The 20230-nt window shown below is 40.4% G+C and overlaps 2 protein-coding genes across 2 annotated transcripts in view; both read right to left on the bottom strand.

The window, feature by feature from the left end:
• LOC117392804 (nesprin-1-like) overlaps positions 1–14456 on the bottom strand; it is a 39695-nt gene extending 25239 nt beyond the window's left edge. The window contains 18 exon segments of the mRNA XM_055232359.1: positions 1716–1889; positions 2355–2549; positions 3018–3179; positions 3260–3373; positions 3979–4119; positions 5581–5811; positions 7101–7244; positions 7647–7829; positions 7906–8028; positions 9020–9205; positions 9489–9626; positions 10007–10189; positions 10607–10759; positions 11186–11341; positions 11892–12057; positions 12525–12805; positions 13970–14188; positions 14316–14456. Coding sequence (XP_055088334.1) covers positions 1716–1889; positions 2355–2549; positions 3018–3179; positions 3260–3373; positions 3979–4119; positions 5581–5811; positions 7101–7244; positions 7647–7829; positions 7906–8028; positions 9020–9205; positions 9489–9626; positions 10007–10189; positions 10607–10759; positions 11186–11341; positions 11892–12057; positions 12525–12805; positions 13970–14188; positions 14316–14432 — 3066 coding nt within the window. The 5' untranslated portion in view covers positions 14433–14456.
• Positions 14457–14580: 124 nt separating this feature from the next.
• Positions 14581–20230, bottom strand: part of LOC117392485 (nesprin-1-like) — an 89440-nt gene continuing 83790 nt past the window's right edge. The window contains exons 71-80 of the mRNA XM_055232405.1: positions 19919–20095; positions 18547–18693; positions 18301–18426; positions 18018–18194; positions 17671–17936; positions 17423–17579; positions 16930–17328; positions 15281–16810; positions 14658–14995; positions 14581–14587 (exon numbers count right to left, since the gene is read on the bottom strand). Coding sequence (XP_055088380.1) covers positions 14581–14587; positions 14658–14995; positions 15281–16810; positions 16930–17328; positions 17423–17579; positions 17671–17936; positions 18018–18194; positions 18301–18426; positions 18547–18693; positions 19919–20095 — 3324 coding nt within the window. The remainder of the gene's footprint in view (positions 14588–14657; positions 14996–15280; positions 16811–16929; positions 17329–17422; positions 17580–17670; positions 17937–18017; positions 18195–18300; positions 18427–18546; positions 18694–19918; positions 20096–20230) is intronic.

Genomic DNA, 20230 nt, shown 5'->3' with positions numbered 1-20230 from the left:
AATTGTGCTGAGAGGGGATTAGGGCTGTGTGCTGAAAAATACAGGATTTCTAAAGAGAAATGGCAGACCCCTAGTCATTCTCCAACAAGAATTTTCTGACAAAGTAGAGGGCACGGCATGAAAGATTACCATTTGGAGATTAGCCTTCTAAGGTCTAATTACAGAATATAACAAATAATTGGTTGTGTAAAACCAAATTCAGCCATTTACAATGCAAAAGCAGTGTTGGGAAAACTACTCAAAATAAGAACTAATGTATTATGATATTTACCACACATTTAGTTACTTTGCCTACTGTATAAAAATATACAAAATATAATTATATATTTATTATTTTATCATAATTTCTGCTTTTGTTTGCACAACTGAACCCCTGAATTATACTGTATCAGACAAAACAATCGAAAACATAGTGGCAATGATTCATGCTTGTGTGCAGTGATGCCCCCTGGAGATAATGATCTGTGTGGACAGACCCTTAGACCTGATCTCAGTGGGAGACATATGCAAGTTTTAATCAGCTTATTGTCTCGCAGCTGCTACACACACACACGCACGCACGCCCCCCCCCCCCCCCCATACACACACACACACAACACTGCAACATTATGTCAAGATCCCTATGATAGCACTTGAAAACATCAATTAAAGCAGTATGCCTTAGCATTAGTTTTCAATTAATATTTATACATACCTCCTTTGTGGATTAGAGAGGGTCAAATCTTTTTTCCCTTTTCAAACATGATTTGATGGCCAATTTAGTATAGCTTTGGTAAATGTTATCTAAAAAGGTGATATGTTCAAAGATGCCCCTGGAAAATACATGCCTATGGACTAGTATCCATAGAAACTGAGTTACTGAGGAATGTAAAGGGGCATGTGATTCAGGCCCTTAATTTAACATAGAGTGAGCAACTGTAACTTGAAGCACAGATCTCTTGCAAATCATCCAAGTGTAATGGTATACTGGGCCTTTTGTTAATATAAAAATATTAATTATTTATTTTCAATAACCCTTTGTAACTATCTGTTTTTTTTTTTTTTTTTTTACCATAGACTGTATAAAGAAGTTGAGTGTGACGTCACCCATAGCATTCGGCTCCAGCCAAATAAAGCTCATCGAGGCCAGCAAATGTGGAGAGAAAATCCATATTTGGAATTCTGAGTCTCATGGTAACCAAAGAGCCAATCAGGAGCAAGGCTGTTGAAAGTAACACCCCTTCCCGCCCGCACCGCTGGTTTAGCAGGGAGCAGGCGCTTTGCAGTGCTGTCAATCAAACCTATTGCTAACGCTAGCAGGAGTAACCTTGGCGAAAGAAGGAGCCTGATTGGTCTATTATTAATGTTCATAATGTTCTTGATTCATGGACAAAATAGCTAAATAAAACCAGGATCATGTAGAGCAGGTTGATGCAAACATTTTAAGACCAAAATGACAAGCAGCAGTTACATAGAGAGGAGCCACAGTTTTTCAATGTAAAGTGATGGTGCCAGAACTGGAGCAGGTTAGCTATGTCCATTTATATATACAGTCTGTAGTTCTGTAGCGTTGGTTACAAGCTGACAAAAATACACTCACTGCATCACATAGTATAGTTATCTCTGTATTCATGTCAAAGAGCAATAAACATGACCTACATATACAGTGCTGTTGGAAATGACTCTATGATCTGTTAGCCCTCGAGCATTACTACAGCTAGTAGAACAAGTCTCACCTGGCAGTCTATGAGCTGCTCCTCCATGTCCAGATCTTCAGTGTGGAGCTGCAGAGCAGAGCTGAGGGTGGCCCTGGTGCTGAGGAGCCAATGGTCCAGCTCCTCGGCCTCACTGTGATACCGCTGTAAGGCCTGCTCCTGTCTCTGCTCCTCCAACTGCTCATTCAGCTTCTCCTGCAACATCATATTTAGAATAACAATCATAAAAACAAAACTTTTACTACGAATGAGGGCTAAACGGTTTTGATTTGTATTTTTTCCCCCCAAAATCAAGATTCAGTTTACAAAACATGTGAAGTTATATATTATTATTTTGTAGTTTTAAAAATGCATTATAGCCTAACCTAAATAATAGCTGCTTTTGCAATTTAGTAATTGTGAGTACTGAAATTATGATTTCAACAGAATTGCGATTAATCTAAAAAATAGTTGGTTTCAGAAGATAAATAGAGTAAAAGAACAATCAGTAAACACCATAAAATCTCAACTAAATGCATTATTTTAAAAGCCATTTACTAGGAGTAATTCTCACGTTAGATGTAGGAACTTTATCCCTATTTTATAAAAAAAACAAAAAAACAACAACATCTGCCATACATCTCAGGGGAGTAACAAACCAAAAGTACAAGTGTGTCTAACCTCTAGTAGTTGTCGTTTCCCAGAAGCCTTCATTCTGATGGTTGCCATCCTCTCTCCGAGCACTGTGAGTGTAGAGTGCAGAGCCAGCTGGTCTCCTGGTTCCCCATCACTGTCACTGTCTCCCAGCTCCTCCGAAAAACATGTTTGTAACTCTCCTATTTCATCCTGCAGCATCAGAATCTCATCCATGAGCGCCTGGGCAGAGAAAGCCAAAGAATGTACGAATGAAACTAAAGGAAGGAAGGAAATGGAAAAGGCATAATTAAGGCTATAATAGTGGCTTGTCCAAATGCCTGGCAGCACAAAGCAGCTGTATTTGCTGAAGGTGGCATAGCAACAGTGGACAGTAACATGCAGACAGTGGTACCATTGCACCAACTAGTGCAAATCACTGATTTAGTGGTTTATTTTTTATAACTTGGAGTTTTAATGAATTAACACTAGTCCATTTCTTTTGATTTGACATTTATTTAATCAGGAAAGCCCCACTCAGCATGAGATTGAGAAGGTCTTTTACAGGGTCCTATCCCAAAGGGTATATGTATATGAATATAATGAAAGGAGTAACCAAAGCACCCGAAAACAAACCTCAGTCTAGTCAGCACACTCCACACACGTACACGTGTACACGTTTTATTAGGTCATATATTACCCCTCTCTTACCTGATGTGCAGCCATCTGGCTTTCTGGACTCTTGTTGGGCTCCAGACCTTCACTGAGTGCTCCTTCAATGGACTCCATCTTTGTTGAAATGGACTGTAGAGACTCCTGGTAGTGCTGCTGCCTCTCCAGGGCTTCGTACAAACTCTTCTGCTTCTCACTGATCTATTTTCAAGTGAATTAAGTGTCAAAGACAAATGGCATCATAAATGTTTGTTGATATATAAAATGGTGTGGAGGCGTACCACGTTCTTTAGTGTTTCCCAGGACCTCTGCAGGTCATCCAGGTTAGCAGCATTGGTTTCCATTGATGGATCATAGAGTTCTTGGAGTGGAGCACGACTAAGGTTCCCACGTGCCTAGAGGAGAACATTATTTAAACATTTCTCCATATTAATGTCACATTTACAGCCCTTATTTATTTGCACAAGTTTGAGTTATTTTGGTTTTCATAACCATCAGGCTTAAATCTCATGAGACTGTGCCTTTGACCTTATTGATTTTGTTTGCGGTCACTGGACAACTTTACACAGATGACAACCTATGTTTCTTTCGCAGTGTATTATAAAGGAAGAGTGCCTCATCACACATAAATTTAGGGCAATATAATTTGAGGGGTTAAAGCAAAGTAAATAAAGAAAATCAAACAAAATTAACAGCAAGGGAAGCAAGGGCAACACAGCAACTCACAACCCACATCTGAAAACATAACAGTGTCTAATATTGCTAATACAATAATGCGTCTCTTATGTAACTTTGGTGGAGGGCCACAATGTAAAATGCAAACCGTATGCATTGAAAGGACGATCCTGTTGCATTTGCATTGTAAATTATGGTTAGCTCTATTCAGTTCATCTTAAACTATATCCTCTTCAACAGTATTTTTTTTTTCAAAAAGCCCATAAGCTTGATTGAGGGAGAGTCATCTGAGCTCTGGAGCATCCCATAATCATGTCCTCAGTACCTGGTTAAGAGCAGCATCCCCATTAGCCCCTGGGGAGGGGGAGCGGCAGGCAGGGGGAGAGGAGACCTCACTGTTGGTGCCCTCCTCCCCTGATTCTTCTGTGACAGGGGAGAGAAGCGTGTGGCAGCGGCCTGCTGTCATCTGACCACACCGCACATCAAACACAAGCATCAAAGAAGCAGGTAACGCAGGAAACACAAGAGGATTGAGGAGAAAGGAAATGCAATGGGATAGAGGAGAAAAGAACACAGCATAAATTAACGGGGAGTGAGGTTAGGAAGACTGTAATAAGCATATCATTTAGTAAGTAGGAAGCAATCAAACAATTACATGTCATTAACACATTAATTTAATTAATTCTAGTGGCAGTAAAATACACAACATATTCTACACTGTTCTGCAAAGTATAAGTAAAGGATAAACATTATAAGAGAATGAGCCACAGAGACGGGATGCATCAGCAGAAAGGAATGGCACATGTGGAAAGTCTAAAGTCTCTATTATCTACTGAACACAAACTAAAACTACACACCACCAAATAGTTCAGGTACTCAGATTTACTCAGCCATTTTCAACCACAGCCAAAGCATTTCCTGTCTCTGTGGCAAGGAAAATGAAATCTGTATGTACTTTCTTAACAATTAGACAAATAATTAAGATAGGATGAATGAAGCTATAGAGTAGTAGCATTAACTGAACTTGCAGCAGCTGTCCCAGAAATAGCACAGAGTTTGCGGCTGCATGCTTTAGTACAGAGGCAGACCAGAAATGTGAGCCAAGCCCTATTGGGCTGGCTTTGGCACTTAGTGCAAACCACGGCCCGGCTGACTTGGACTTTTTCCCAGATTTTATGATGCAATGCACACGCAACAGAAAGTCTTAGCAAATTAGAGGACTGTGTGGTAAAGTCTGATAGTTGTTACATTTCTTTAGCAATAATCTACATCAGTGCCTATTTATGCCACATACACACTTTCTGTTCAAAGCCAGAGCTGCATGCAGCAACATCCTGTTTCCTGAGTGCACTAAGCAACAGTGACAAGGCTAAAGGAAGCACACCAATCTGAATGCTACACCCACTGAGAACACAAGGACAATGTGTGGAGGTTTTCTGCCTCAAGTAAAAAATAAACCATCAGGCTCAGTATGACACTGGAGCAGCAGCACGCAGACAGAACTAGGCTAATATGAAGTTAAGTGATGCATCCGTCAACTAGAATAGTGTAGCAAAAGAAGCTACCTAAAAAAAGCTGCCTACAGTATGATTATGGCTTATGAATAAACAGCATTCAAGTTCAAATAGGACTGAAATTATAGTGCCAATGCTACATACCCATGCAAAGCTGTTAAGCTAAAAATTATATGTAAAATTTTGCTCCTAAAAGTAAGTATGAATTGTTTTTTTCATGGTTGACAGGGAATGAAAATGAAATAATTTAATCCGGTCAAAAGTTAAAAACAGATGTATAAACTATGTGGTCGTCAGTGTAATAGATTTTGTTTATGTAAAGAGGAAGGAAATTTTGTGTTTGAATGCAAACCCACAACTTCTCAGACAACACTGGTAACATGTGCATGCCCTAAAAAGGTTTGTGCACTCACCATGACGACAGAGGGGTGTGCAGGCAGCTGTTTGGAGCTGACTGTGTTACCACTGGCGACAGCATTTGGCAGTTCATCGTCGCTGAGCTCGTCCATGCCGTCAGAAAGCCCCTCCACCTCATTCACGGTCAGCAGCATGGTAGCATGTTTGGCCTTTACTGTCAACATCTTACACTTAGAGTGAAGAGAGGCAATTTGCTCCTGGTAGCCACGGATTTTCTGAGCCAGCTCCTGTCAACACATAGCCCCTAGGTTACAATGGAGACCCCAACACCCCTGGGGTCAAGAAGGTCCAGTCCACAGAAAGAGATCAATAGTTCCTTTCTAAATAGATCCTTGTTTAATAGTGGTATTTTCGGTCAGCGTTGAATGTAGTGCCGGCATGCAATGAGTAAGTAGAGCGGACGCATTTTCTCTCCTCCCCGGTCTCACACTGAATAAGCACAAGAGCTTCCACTCTCTCTAATATTTTTTTCTGTATCTTCTATCCTTGAGCCAATCAGAGCAGTTCAGAGGCGGGCGACTCACTAACACAACAGGATGTTTGGTAGAGCAATAGAAAGATCCAAGCAGAAATAGTTCAAAATTCCTCAGACTGAAAGACACTCCCTCTCTCATACAACATATACAACAAATGCCAAGGAAAAACAGGAAGTGACCTCACCAGGCGACATCCCCCCTTTCCTCTTTGCCTGCTGTCTGGCCAATCCTGAGGGCAGTTTGGACTAACAAAAGGGAGCTATGACAGAGGAGGTGTCAGATTACAGGACTGCTATAGGCCGGCCCTCCTCCTCCCTCTGCTCCCTGTGTGAGTCCCACAGATGGCCGGCTCACTGATAATCGGGTCACGTGACTAACTGGGCCAGTGGAGTAGTGAGTTTAGAGATCAGGCATAAACACATATAACACTACTCTGGAATGCTATAGGAACTACATGGGGAGTAATATGCTATCTTGACGGTGTGCCACTGTATATATATATATATATATATATATATATATATATATATATATATATATATATATATATATATATATATATATATATATATATATATATATAAATTCATTTTATTTTATTTGCTTGAATAATTAATGTATTACACTATATTTACAAGTGCATACAAACTATTGTCCCTTGTCAATTACAAGGCTGTTGCTCTGCAGTTTTTGCCTTGCATAGGATTCAAATACACTCGACTGCAACCCGACTGCAGCAAAAGGCCTAGGGCTTAGGTAGCAGAAAGAAAACTTTGTTTATGAAAATATTTACATTACACTGTAGATAAGAGAAGAATCCATGCATGGGTTATTCACAGACTTGTTATTTAGCTGAGGCCTTTTATACCAGCATTACAAAGCATACAAGTCCATAACAAGTAGTATAAATCCATAACAGGCAGTATAGTCATTCAGATCTAAACTGTTACTCATATGTTACAGCAGACTTGGGCCGGTGGATATGTCAACACTCATACATTTCATAGAGTTAAGTAGACTAGCAGGGTGTCCTCTCTGACCTCATGATGGTGAATTTGAGCCTGCAGTTCCTGAATGTTGCTGGTGGAGACGGGACGGTCCTGAATGATGTGATGGGCTTCTTCTATCAGTCTCTGGAGATTCTTCACTTCCTGTTCATACTGCTCATACTGCACCACAGCCTCCTGGAACAAAGTAAAAGAAAGAACATTTTTAAGAAAGACAAACAATAACAGGACTTTTTAAATTAGGCATTGTATGCAGTAAGTTTATTTTGGGTTCATTGTGACAGTCCTGTCTTCCAAAGACATACTTATGTATATTTATCTGAAACTTCATGTTTTGCATGCAAAATATGCAGAAAACCAAAAACCACGAGACAACAGTGGTCTCATGAGGGCTAACCAAAACATTTCTGAGAGGCCTGTCAGGACAACATACAAGCTGAAGCTGAAGCCAAACAGACAGCTTTTACTGTGACTTTGGCAGTCCAGTGTCTATCTATTTTAAACATCACATTTCATCATATGGTGATTATTCTTGTTTTTCTTGATAAAGTCATTAGTGATGCAGCTATTGCCCTCTACCTGCAGTATGTTGCACTGCTGAATGGTTGTGTGCTGCAGTTGGCTAGCCTCTTGCTGCAGAGTCTGAGCAGCTCGACAGATAGGAAGACTGGCCACTGCCTCCTCTGGCAGCCGGAGGGCGCTCTGACACTGCTGAACTGATGCTACCTGCTGCTTGAAGCTCTCCATCTCCACCAGTACTCGCTGATAGAGAGATAATTAATGTTAGATATCAGAAAATATTAACTCGTCATTTAAGAAGACCAAATTAGATGATTACTTGTCTTTGAGTGAGTTGCTCTCTGAGGCTGAGTCTGTTCAGATCTGGAGATGCAAGTGTGACCTGGACCTGGTCCACAGCAGCATGGAAACTCTTCACCTCTGCCTCCAAACGCAACATATCCTGATGAGATAAAATATAAACATAATGAAAATACTTTTTTTTTTTTTTTTTTTTTTAACCAGTTTTACTTCATGGCTAACATTTCCTCCTCTTACTTACAGATGATGAATAAACTCTGACACAATTACACAATGTATTAATCATTATTCATATTGCTTTTACATCTTAAAAGCTATTATACCAAAAGGAATTACTAAAGTGTTTGTTAGCAAAACCATTGATAACTGTTATCAACCCAAATCTATGAGTTGCTAAAACACGAGACTTAAAAAGGGGGGGAGAAGAGGTAATACAATAATAAATTATGAAAGAATATTCTTTCCAAATACACAGGAGGGGAGATAAACACGTTTGAAATCACAATGTTATTAACAGCAGACTCTCATCTGTGCTTCAGATGAACACAATGAGATTATCATGACAGATTACTGCAGCATAAGCCAAAAAAGATGCTGATTCCAATGTGAAGTGTATTACTGCTTGATATCCAAAAGGGGGCATTGTTGGACTTTAATTATTTCTTAAGTCAATGCCAGTAATTCAACAACACAAAAACATTATTGAAAAGTCGTGTCTACATTGTGATACACACTATAAATATTGTTTATGCAATTGCTGATATTATGCAACTTTTCTGCCATATTTTCAGTTAATTCATGAACAATAACAAGAAGTATAGAGCTCGGAATGGAACGCCCAAAAAACTATACCATGGAAATCCGCTTTGTTTCTGGTAATAGTGCAAAACACTCACAGAGATATACTAGCCAAAACAACATGAAAGTGAAAAGGAACTACCATATAAACTTCTGGGTCACAGCTGGTAAATACATTTCTCATTCTATAGTGTCAAAATACTTTTGAATGAACACTAAATTTAGTATTTAGTATCTATCTCAACTGGTTTAACTTTAGGCTAACTGAAAATTCTGATGATGTGACGTCACCATCCCGAGCTCTATTGTCAGTCAGTTGGTGCTGGTTTCATTACCTTAGCTGCATCTTGTAGACTCAGTAGTCGTGTTCTGGCCATTTGCTGCAGCTCCTCTGTCCGTCTGCTTAGGTTTCTCACCTGCTGGCCCCACCTGTCGGTCTGTAGCACTTCACCCAGCTGCCCCTCCCGCTCCAGCATGGCCTCCAAGTCGCCATGGAGACCCCTGCACTCCCGGAGCAGTGCCTGTCACCATATGCACATAAATTACAACTCAAAGCCAAAAGCCTATTTCTGGTGAGCAATTATGCTAATTAAACCCAGTCATCATACCCTACTGTACATGACATCTTACTGCTTCCTAAACTAAACAGTGAATATAATTGGTGTTGGTACATTTAAGACTTGCCTTAACAATGACGACAAATACTCAAATTTATTATGGTGGCATAAATCACACATATTTTCACACAATTAACAGATTTTTTAATGCTTTACACCTACTTCTGTGCAGCTCGTTAAAACAAACCTGGTGTGCACGGATTTGCTCCTGCAGCTGTGATGCCAAGCTCCATATGATGTTCCCACTGACCATACACTCGGCTTTCTCTATCCAGGAAAGGATGAATGTCTTCATGCTCTGATAGTCCTCCATTTGTCTCTCTGCCTGCTCAGGACAGACCAAAAAAGGGCATAAAAAATTACCAGATATTACCATAAAAGAACATTAATATTTTAGCAATAGGAAATCACAATAGCTTCCCTCTGAAAAGCCTTTTGCATACTAATGGGGTGTAGGTTTTAGGCTGGATGTCTTTCATATTGAATATAAGAACCTACTACATTTATCTAACAAAAAAGGCAAACTGTTACACCTTAAATAGTCTACAACATGTATATAATGCTAATTACTACTACAGGTGGCTATAGATAGCTAGTGGCTATTGTGTTTCTCTTCAGCTTTTATTTATGAGCTGTTATCATGCCTCACTGCCTTCTCACTGTAATCATTTAAATACAATTTAAATAAAATATTTTCTTGCTCACCTTTTTCAGTCTGTTGGATTTGTCTTGGATCTGTTGTGCTGTGTGACGCTGCACCTCCATTAGTTTGGTCACTGCGTCCCCCAGCTGTTTACACAAGAGAGGGTTCTGCTCTCCAAATTCCTGCACTGCAACCCCCAACTCTCCCAATGTCCGACCACAGTATTCACACTCCTCACAGATGGCCTGGGTTAAAGAAAGATCACATGCATCACAGTGAATATAGGACTCTATGTTACTCTATGTTATGTGATAACCTTAACTTCTCTTAAACATGATTCTCCAGAGAAATTATAGGATTTTTTTGGGAAAAGACACAAGATGTAAACACTTACTACCAGTAATTAAAAAGTCTAGTTTTGCAATTGTATAAGGAAACTGAAACAAAAGTTTTGTCACAGGAACAACAAATGAGAGAAACATTTGGGACAGTGGGCTCAGATTCCCACCTGAAAAACTATTCAGTAAAGTGGGTCATCAATGAAGGCAAAATCCAGTCCCTTCCATTCTCACACACTCATTAACCTCAACATCTGCAGAATGGATAGCCAGTGGAGCCAGGGTTAATTGCCTACTAATTAGTCAATCTGTCTGGTTGATTACCTTGGTCTCTTCTTTGGCCTCCTCCAGATCTCCACTCTTGTCATCCAGTTTTAGAGCAATGGTCTTCAGCTTTGTCTCCATGTCCTGAAGTCTGGAGTTGAAGTCTTGTTTGACATCTCTGGTCTGCTGTATCTCCCGCTCTCTAGCTTGGACCTGAAACAGACACCAAAATACTATAACATTACTTATACTTAACATTATAGTAAAACACACTCTTTAGTTTGATCTTAACTGTTTAGCAGTTAAGCACCTTCACAGACATATTTTTTGACAAATATAATCTTGTGAAACATTTGGAATATTTAATGTATGTAATTCATTTTAGATACATTCCCTTTCCTCTCTTTTGGCCATAATAGATATTTTTGAACACAAGTTGCATGGTTTTGTTTGCATGTCTACAGTGATACATTAATGTTGGTCAAGTTAAGGTTAGTTATGTTAGTTATTATTTTTAGTTCCATTATATATATAATATATAATATATAACTTATTCATGCCCAAAATAAATGAATATTCAAAACTTTTGTTATCTTTCCATCTAAGACACACTGGTATGGTATAAGATAGAGATGTCACCTGATCTTCTGCAGAGCCCAAAGCCAGAGCCACTTCGGCCAGTTGCATGCTGAGCTCTGAAGGGAGACCTGCCTGGAGCTCCTGGTACTTGGACTGCTGCAGCTCTGTGATACGCTCCACACTTTGGCGCCTACTGATGACTTCACCATGTGCTGTCTGCAGAAGAAAGTAAAATCATCCATTACATTTCAGAACTAGAATAAAAAATGAAGGCTTCTGCAATAAAGAGCAGGTATTTATATTAGTATATTGTTGTTGTTACTATATTGAAGAGTAGCAGTAGTAGCTGAACTTGTCGTAGTGGCAGTAGTAGGAATAGTAACAGTAATGCATCCATTTCCCAGGCAAATATCCATAGTAACCAAAAAAGTATGTATAAAAGCAATGAAAATGCTATTTAACAACCCTTTTATAAAATCCAATCCACAACTGGTAAATATATTTGACACCACAGAAGAAGAGTAACACTGATTCAAGTAGTTATCTCCATTGGCTTACTATTAAGCTAACTGGGGATAAGGGACGAGTCTGATACAATTCCAAGGTCTCTGTTACTACTATTATTATTACTGGATAATCTGTTAGAAAGTAAACTGTTGTTGAGTTACCCGATTCTTCTGCATACTTCTTCAGCGTAAAAACAATGATAAACTGCATATTTTGTTTGTAAATAATTGAACTTTAGGATGCATGGAGTATGATGTACCTCTAGTTCCTGCAAGAGAGAGTCCAGGTCAGCCGTCGGGCTCAGGAGTAGACCTCGAGTGTCCTGGATCCAGCCTTTGACTACTCCTAGCTCCTTCTCCACCTCCTCCCGCTCTCTCAGCTCCTGTTGCACCTGAGCCCGACTGGCCCGCACTTGCTGCAGAAGGCTAGACAAAACCACACACATATAAAACTATTATTACTAATAATATCTTTGCATTATGCATTTTTCTTTATCTCAAATGTTGACCACAAATTAATAATTTACATTTCAAAGTTCACTGATTCCTATTATATATAATTAAAAGTACCATTAATCAGTCCTATTTGATTTGTAGAAGCAATAAGTGACACATTTCTTCCAAACTGTATATTTAATAGTGTTACTGGTAACACTTTATAACAAAGGCATATCTACAAAGCTTTTATGATGTTACATTGTTATAAATAAACAATTTGTTCATGTGGAAAAAACATGAGTAAATGTATTTACTTATGTTGTAATTGTTTGGAGTACTGAAATGATTGATGATCAGTGATTTATTTAGTGATTAATAAATGATTTATTAAACATTTGTTAATGAGTAGTTCATGTTTAGTCAGTGATTAGTAAATGAATAGTTAAAGATATTACCTGTCATATTGCTCTAGGTAGTCACTGATCTGATCCAGCCACAGTGTTTGATTGTGTCCATTCTCAGTTTTCTCCTCCTCCCTGTGCTCTCTCTCTACTCTGAGGCTGACAGTCAGCTGATTAAGCAGGGCCAGGATGGACTGCTCCCGCTCTAGCTCTACACTGTAAGAGTCGTGGTACTCCAGGAGGCTCTGCAGTGCCGCTCTGGTGGCCGCTTTCTCCACTGTGCTGTCAGGGACTCTGCCGCGGAGATCCTCAAATACAGACTGCACCTTCTCCATCTAGTGACACAAATAGTAGATTAAACTGGTCCGAGAAACCCATAAAGGTCTTTTTTTATTTAATAAACATGATTCAGTTTGTCAATTTAGAACCTCTAAGGCAGCTCTAAAAAGCCTTTACTCTTTATTAATGCCTCCTTTATCGTACAATACCAACTCATTTATATAAACTTGGTCTTAGCCACCATTTTACAGTGTGTAGGAACTATGGTAAATGCCTCGTACACACACCAATTTTTATAATATAAGCTGGCAATTAATATTTGAAAAATCTATACAAATAATTCAAATTCCCAACATCAAAATTAAGTACTGGACAAGAATGTGTAGTTTTGGGATTCAATAAAAAGTCCTCAAAAATTGCTACTAGTGGGACTTGCACTGTTGTTTGTAAAGCACTGAAGTAATGAAAGAGAGAGAGCTGGAGATATCACTGTGATGACATCAGACCCAGTTGAACAAAAGACTCATAGAGACAGAGTGGACAGCAGAGATGTGCCACATTTAAGGAAGTGGCCACCATTTCCCACAGTTTGACCTCATTTCCTCTTTAGGCGCAAGGGACTGTGGGAATTTAGAGATAAAAATTCACACTTGAACAGGGCTGAAAGGCGGGAAAACACTACATGACACAGTGCTTTGGCAAAGGCAAAGGACTGGACTAAAGCCTGGTGTTACATCACAGCCTCGTTCCAACTGGTGTGACTGTGTGACCTACTTCTGCATGAATCAGCTGTAATGGCAACCCATGAACAGGTTTGCATTAAAAAATAAGTTATGTGTGAAGGGAAAAAGGCATAATTATCTTCCACTTGATCAGACAAAATGGAAACAGATTTAAGTATTGATTTCATGAGCATAATAAATATAGACTTTAAATCAGTTCCAACAAAAAATACCCCAAAGCATTCATGCAAAGTCCAAACTCTGCTCTAAACCACATGCTTTTACTGACAGAGGCTGTAGACATCTCAATTAAAAATACCCAAGCATATAGATGACAATCTCCATTTAAACTGTCCAGCCCTAAATCAAATTCATATAAAATTCTATACAATGCTAAAATATGCACTACTCTTAAAAATATTTAAATATTTTAGCTAGATAGATTGTCATATCTACCTATTTATTGTCATATTTACATATTTAGATGGTCATATTTACCTTTTCCATAAAATTTCTCCACTCTCTTGCAGTGTCCTCTAGCGCCCTCTCCTGAGCCCGGGCCACACTGCACAGCTTGGTCCAGCGTTGCCATAGTGCTGAGACACAGTGGCTGGTTACTATGGTGCTAGAGTCAGAAATGATCTGCTCCAGCTCTTTACTGATGTCTTTCACAGCATTTAAAGGCACTTCCAAATGATCCAAGTGAGCAATCAGGGACTGCAGACGAGAGAGTTCAGAAAGTGAGATTTCATGTTAGATTGAGAAAAAGGAATAAAATCAAATGTGATGAATGGAAATAGAAAAAAAAAAGAGCCAATCTCAAATTTCACACAATGTTTTTTACCATATATCGTTGGCATTTGTCCTCTGCTGTTTGTAGACTGGTGGCTTTGGCTGTTGTGAATGAGGCCATCTTGCTCTCTGTATCGTTGAATTGCTCAACTAGTGCATCTTTTTGCATTTGAAAGGAGTTCCACAAAGTGCCACACCTATTCATAATACAAGATTACTGTTACTTTTACATACATGGGCATACATGTATAAAATTACAGTATGACTGCCTATTATAGTGACTTGAATACTATGTGTCTGTCACTACCAGCCTATTTTTAACACCTTTCACAACAACGTGTAATACATCAACTTTTTTATAATGCACAATACATAATAATGAATAGAAATATACCTTTGCAGTGTGTGTCGGTGCACGTCCAATTGCTCATTTGCGTCTTCTTTTCTAATCTTGATTGCTTCTACTTGTCCTCGGACTTTACTCATCTCATTTGATTCCACATATTTTATAAGCAGAAGGTCCACAATTAGTAGCTCCTCCAAAGCAGCAGTGAAGTCCTTTTCCTGAGCTATAATTTCCTCCAGGTCTTGCATCCAGTCTGTATGGTTTTCCAGCTCTAGCCCTGCGTCGGCCCTTTGGAGAAACACAGAGGCACAGTCCAGCCATTTCTGTGCAGATTGCAGTGATAAGTGGTGCCTTTGGACCAACGAAAGAGCTTCATCCACAGCGAGCTAAAACACACAGGACAGTTAATTAACATTTAAAATACTAGGCTTAAATGAGCGCAAAATGTGCTAAGTTATTTAATACATTTTCAGCAGTGGAGTCTTTGGGATTGAACATTACATTTATTATAGATGACCTCTTTCTCCACTTTTACATAATGTTTAAACTGGGAAATATGTAATTAGGTACTTAGTCTCAGTTTCTCAGTTAATTGTTTAGTAGTACACACAAATAATTGAGCATGCATAAATAACATGCTAACCTACAAAAAAAGTGAGAATATGATGTACCTGTTTTTTGTTCATTGCTTGTTGGACTTCTTCTTGCATCTTTGCCAGTTCCACGTGTGATTTAAAGGTTTCTGCTGAAATCCTAAAACTACTTTTCATTTCCTCTCCTATGGCTTTCAATCTCCATAGTTGCACATGTACATGATTAACTGTGACCTCCAAAAGGACCACAGGCTCCTCCAGTTTAGACTTGATCCTCTCCAACCACTGCTGTACGTTCTCAAAGTCTGTGGGGTCTTTTTCAGTCTCTTCAACAAAACATATAATGTCACCACGCACTGATTGTAATAGTTCTTGTTGGGATAAAAGGTTCTGTAAAGTAGCAGGGTCAAAGTTCAGATGAAGGCTTTTCGTCTGTTGGATACATTCTTCTATCTGAAAATTCACACAGTCCAGACGTTCCTGCATCAAATACAGACCACTCATTTTAGCCACAGCACCAACTTCTGAGTTTGTTTTTAACGTGACAAGCTCCTCCTTCACTGACTCTAATTCTTGATTCAACTTGTTTACCTCATGGTTGTGTTCAGCTACTATTTTCAAACCATTCTCTTCTAAGTCCCTAAGCCTCTGGTTGTTTCTCCTCTTTAATGATTTATGTAAATTTAGCAGCTGGTGTGTCTCTTCAGCTTTATAATGCTGGCCTCTACTCAGTAACATCTCATTTTTCCCATTCAGTTCTCGTATCGCACCGCTTATATGCAATAAACTTTTTTTTATATTTCTATGTGCATTAATTAGATATAGAATCTCTTTTTCATTTATTTTGATAGTCTGCTTTTCCAGATTGTCAAACTGCTCGCGCAGCTCCTCAAGTGCATTACAAGTTAAATCAAAGAAAGTGCTGAACTCCTTTCGCTCCTGGATAATTTGCTGGACCCTGTCTTTCTTCTCTTTGGCTAAAGCTAAGATGTTGTTGTACTGCTGAGGCAGAGCATTCAGCCGCTCGTCTAAGTAACAGTGGTCAATCTCATTCAGAGTGGGGAGGATCTCCTGGCCGATTCTTTGGACAATGAGCAGGAGGTTCTCATACTCTGAGGCTTGCTCCAGAACTTGCTGATAGTTTGAGAGTTGAGACTGCAGCTCAGAGCAATCTTCCACATTATGTACAATGATTTCAGGAAAGGTGATGGCATCTGCCTGTCTCAACCAGTGACAGGTCTTGTCCAAATCGACCTGGAAGTACTTCCTTGAGGTCAGAGCCTTTTCCAGGTCTGTGAGTCTGTGAGTGGTGCTTTGAAGCACACCCTCAAACACTATCTGCAGCTCCTGAAGTTTGGACATGGTTTCTGTCCTCTCTTTGTCAGTGGCATCTCTCTCCAGCTCTCGACCTTGACCCCACAGAGAGGACAACTCTCTCTGGTACTCTCTCAAGCTGCTCTGGACTCCTCTGCAGACAGACACCTGTTTGGACAGGTCCTCAGGGAGCAGAGCTATGTGGTCATCTATCAAAGCTTTCCTCTCCTGCTGTTGGATCCAGTTTATTGCTCTGCCAAGGCCCTGAAGGAACTGTGTCCTCTCTGTGAATGCCTGAGAAATGAAGAAAACATATTTTAAAAGCTTAAAACTTTCATCTTCTTTCATTATGTAGACTTTGGTAGACTTTTGGAGAATTACAAAACCCAATTATTTCTAGACAAGCTGCTTACTTTGCTGAGATACTTCCTCCTCTGTGTGACTCTCGCCCCCAGCGCCTCCACCTCTGCCTGGGCCTGCTCCACCAGCTCTTGCAGGTTTCTCTTCTCGCTCAGTCCCAGTCGAGGCATCACTGTCTGGGCTTCGCTCACAGCCTGTGTCAGTAGCTGCTGTTGGGCCTCAAGTTCCACACAGACGCTCAGATGGTCAAACAGGAAGCTCTGGGCCACATCAGGCGGTGGGCTGCCTTTCAGTGCAGAGGTAAGAGCTGGCCTCTGCTCCTCCACCCACTCCCTTGCCTCCCGCAACTGGGTCTCCACTCGAGCCAGCTCCTCCAGTGTCTGGGCGGAGTCGTAGATTTTCTGCTGAATGACAGATTCCAATTGGGCCCAGCGCTGCTCCAGATGGCTCACCTGATTAAACAGAACAAGAGAGGCCAAATAAAAATGTTCACCTTTAAAACTTAAAAACAAATTTAATTCGTAAATGTAAACTTGTCTCTCCCACCTGCTGTTTTACCAGCTCCTTGTCTAAAAGACTTAGTCGAGGAAGTATGGCCTGTCTCTGGTCTCTTAGCTCTTCAAGAGTTGTACGCTGCTCCTCTAAATCACTGAAAAGCTTCCTGAGTGCCTCCAGATGTTCACTTGTGCTTTCTGTGTCAGCCCTGAGGAGGAGTAGTTTGAAAGAATTGCAATAATTTCCAAATAACACAATATTTATTTTGTATACTAGACACTGAAATGAAACAGTGTTACCTAGCAAGGTAGTCCCACTCCCGGGACACTTGATGGAAAAGTTCCTCCACTGTGGCCACACTCTCCTGGTACTCCCCACTCCGCTGCATGTCCTCCCCTCTCTGGGCCTCCTGCTCCTCGGCCTGCTGGCCAAGCTCCATCCAGCTTTTCTTGAGTCTTCTTATCTCCTCAGAGACAGGACAGTTCTGCCTGTCTGTCAGTCGACACACAGCCTCATTCAGATGGCTTACCTCTGACTGCTTCTCACGAATCTGCTGGAGGAACTCCTGTAGGGCAAGCAGCAGATGTGACCAGGTAAATTAAAGCTGTCACATTTTATAGCTGATGAATGCAATCCATCTACAAACCTGGGCCTTGTCCAGCTGATTCTGTGCAATCTTCTGCTCCAGTTCTGCGGGTCTCCTGCAGAGAGTTTGGAGTTGTTGCTCAGTTTCTCGGAGTTGGACCTCTAGATCTGCCTTATGCTCTTCAATATCCCGCCAGCTGTCAGCCATTTCCTCACAAAGAATCATTCTGTCCTCAATCTGGAACATTTTATTAAGAAGAGACAACTTATTGATAGAATGTATATAAAAAACAAAACAAAACATATTATATACTTTTGTTTTAAGAGAGACAATGAAACTCTACCTGCAGTTTGACCTGTTGTATTTCAGCAGCAGTGTCTCTGACCCTCTGCTCAGACAGATCACAGGTGGAACACAGCAGTTGGAGGTAAGTGCTCGCCTGCTCCTGAAAAGCCCGCTCCTGCTTCACCTTAGGAAATATTTCAGATCACAATGGAACACCAATGACACTTCTTTTAATAAAACTACCAACATAAACAATAGTGCAACAGTTTTAACTTGTTTTTATTTATATGTCTGAGTCACTAACCTGCTGTAGCGCCTCCTCCAGGCTGAGTGCAGTTTGTATGTAAGGCTTCAGTTCAGGTGGGACAGAGGTCAGCCAGCTCTGGCATTGCTGTAGGGCATCCTGAAGACTCACATGCCGCTGCAACTCATGGTCCAAACTTTGATAAACCTGTTGGATAGAGGATGGGAAACCAAAGCAATATTGAAGATGTTGTGAGATCAATGACAACAATACAAGGCAATACTGAATATTATCATTTCTGCAGTCTCATATTAAACAGGTGTTATACGAGGTAGCCCATATGCCCTCCTGGAGCGAGGTAAACAGGGAGGTCTGACTGACAGTGCTAATATGAGCCTGAAATAGTGGAAAGGAGGGGCAGGCACATATTGGCAAACTGCCCAGTGTATTGGCAAAGCTGAGAGGTTGGCATGGTTGAAAGTGGAAGGCAGGATATTAGAGCGCTGTTGTGCTGGGACACAGTTGGCACCGACAGTGGAGGCGCGGCTGTAGTGTGGCCAGCGGCAGTGTGGTAAAGGGGTGGCTGGATCACACAATACCAGATTGGGAGTGAGTGGCTGAAGAGGTGGTGCCTTGGGGAGGTGGGCAATGATGACAGAATAGAGAGTTTGCCAAAACAACAGAGTGGCACTGGATTACAGGCCCTGCCAGATCTGCCGATTTGTGGCGTGTGACCAGTTTTGGCTATGGCATGAAAAAGGCGAGTTGACAGGGGATGCACAAAGATTAATATGGGGAGATTGAGTTAGTGATTTGGGTTGGTGGGGCTTCAGAGGGTAGATGCGGTGGTGCTTCACTTTGGCAGATTTAATTGGTTGTGCCCTCTACGCTGGCAGAGAAAGGCTGTCTTGAGAGATGGGTTTAAGTGTCAGAATGGGTTAGGATTAAGTGGATGTCTAAGCTGTTAGAAAATTAGCAGCATTAACATGTTGGCTGAGTATTTATGCCTGTGTGTGTGCCTGGAATTATTCATAGGCAAAATGCATGCAACCAATAAAAAAACTCAGATATTAACCATAAAAGTTCTGTCCTTTTTAATGCAGATAGCAAAATTCACTACAAATCGAATAGAATTAATTTATCAGTTAGTCTTTACATCCAAGTATTTTATGGAATTGAATACCATTTTGATGGGACCAAGGATATCTAATTGACAAATTGAACTAACAAAACCATTGTATAATATGAAGGGTTGTGGCGCAATGAAAAGTTCATTCACTCTTTAAACTGGTGTGGAGGTCTTCAAAATCTTCAAAATGCTGTAGTTTATTATTTTTATGTATATATTTAATAACATTTTCAGACACCTATACTTGTATTTTTCACTGGATATTACTTATATAAGAGCTCATTGCCACTCTCCGTGCCTCACCCTCTGCGCGGTGCTGCAGATGGCAGAATAGCTGTCTCGAGTGCCTTGTTGGTGTGCCTGGACCTGCTGTCTCAGCCTGTTCTGCAAGCGCTCACTACAGCCATGCACCAGGTGGTCTCCACGCTCCTTCAGGTCCGCCAAGCGCTCCTCAAAACCTGCGATTTCCTCCATTATGGCCTGTGAAGGACAAAATAATCATATGTTAGAGCTGTAATCTATGTAATGCAATCATTTTAGAGAGGGTCTCCATGGATACATATCAAGTAATTCAGTTCAGCTGGATGTGGTCAGTAGCATTCATACTCTTTTTAG

This window comes from Periophthalmus magnuspinnatus, chromosome 24, assembly GCF_009829125.3.
Source record: "Periophthalmus magnuspinnatus isolate fPerMag1 chromosome 24, fPerMag1.2.pri, whole genome shotgun sequence".
Lineage (NCBI taxonomy): Eukaryota > Metazoa > Chordata > Actinopteri > Gobiiformes > Gobiidae > Periophthalmus > Periophthalmus magnuspinnatus.
Note: the sequence above shows the minus strand (reverse complement) of the source record. Positions and strands in the feature narration are given on the sequence as shown.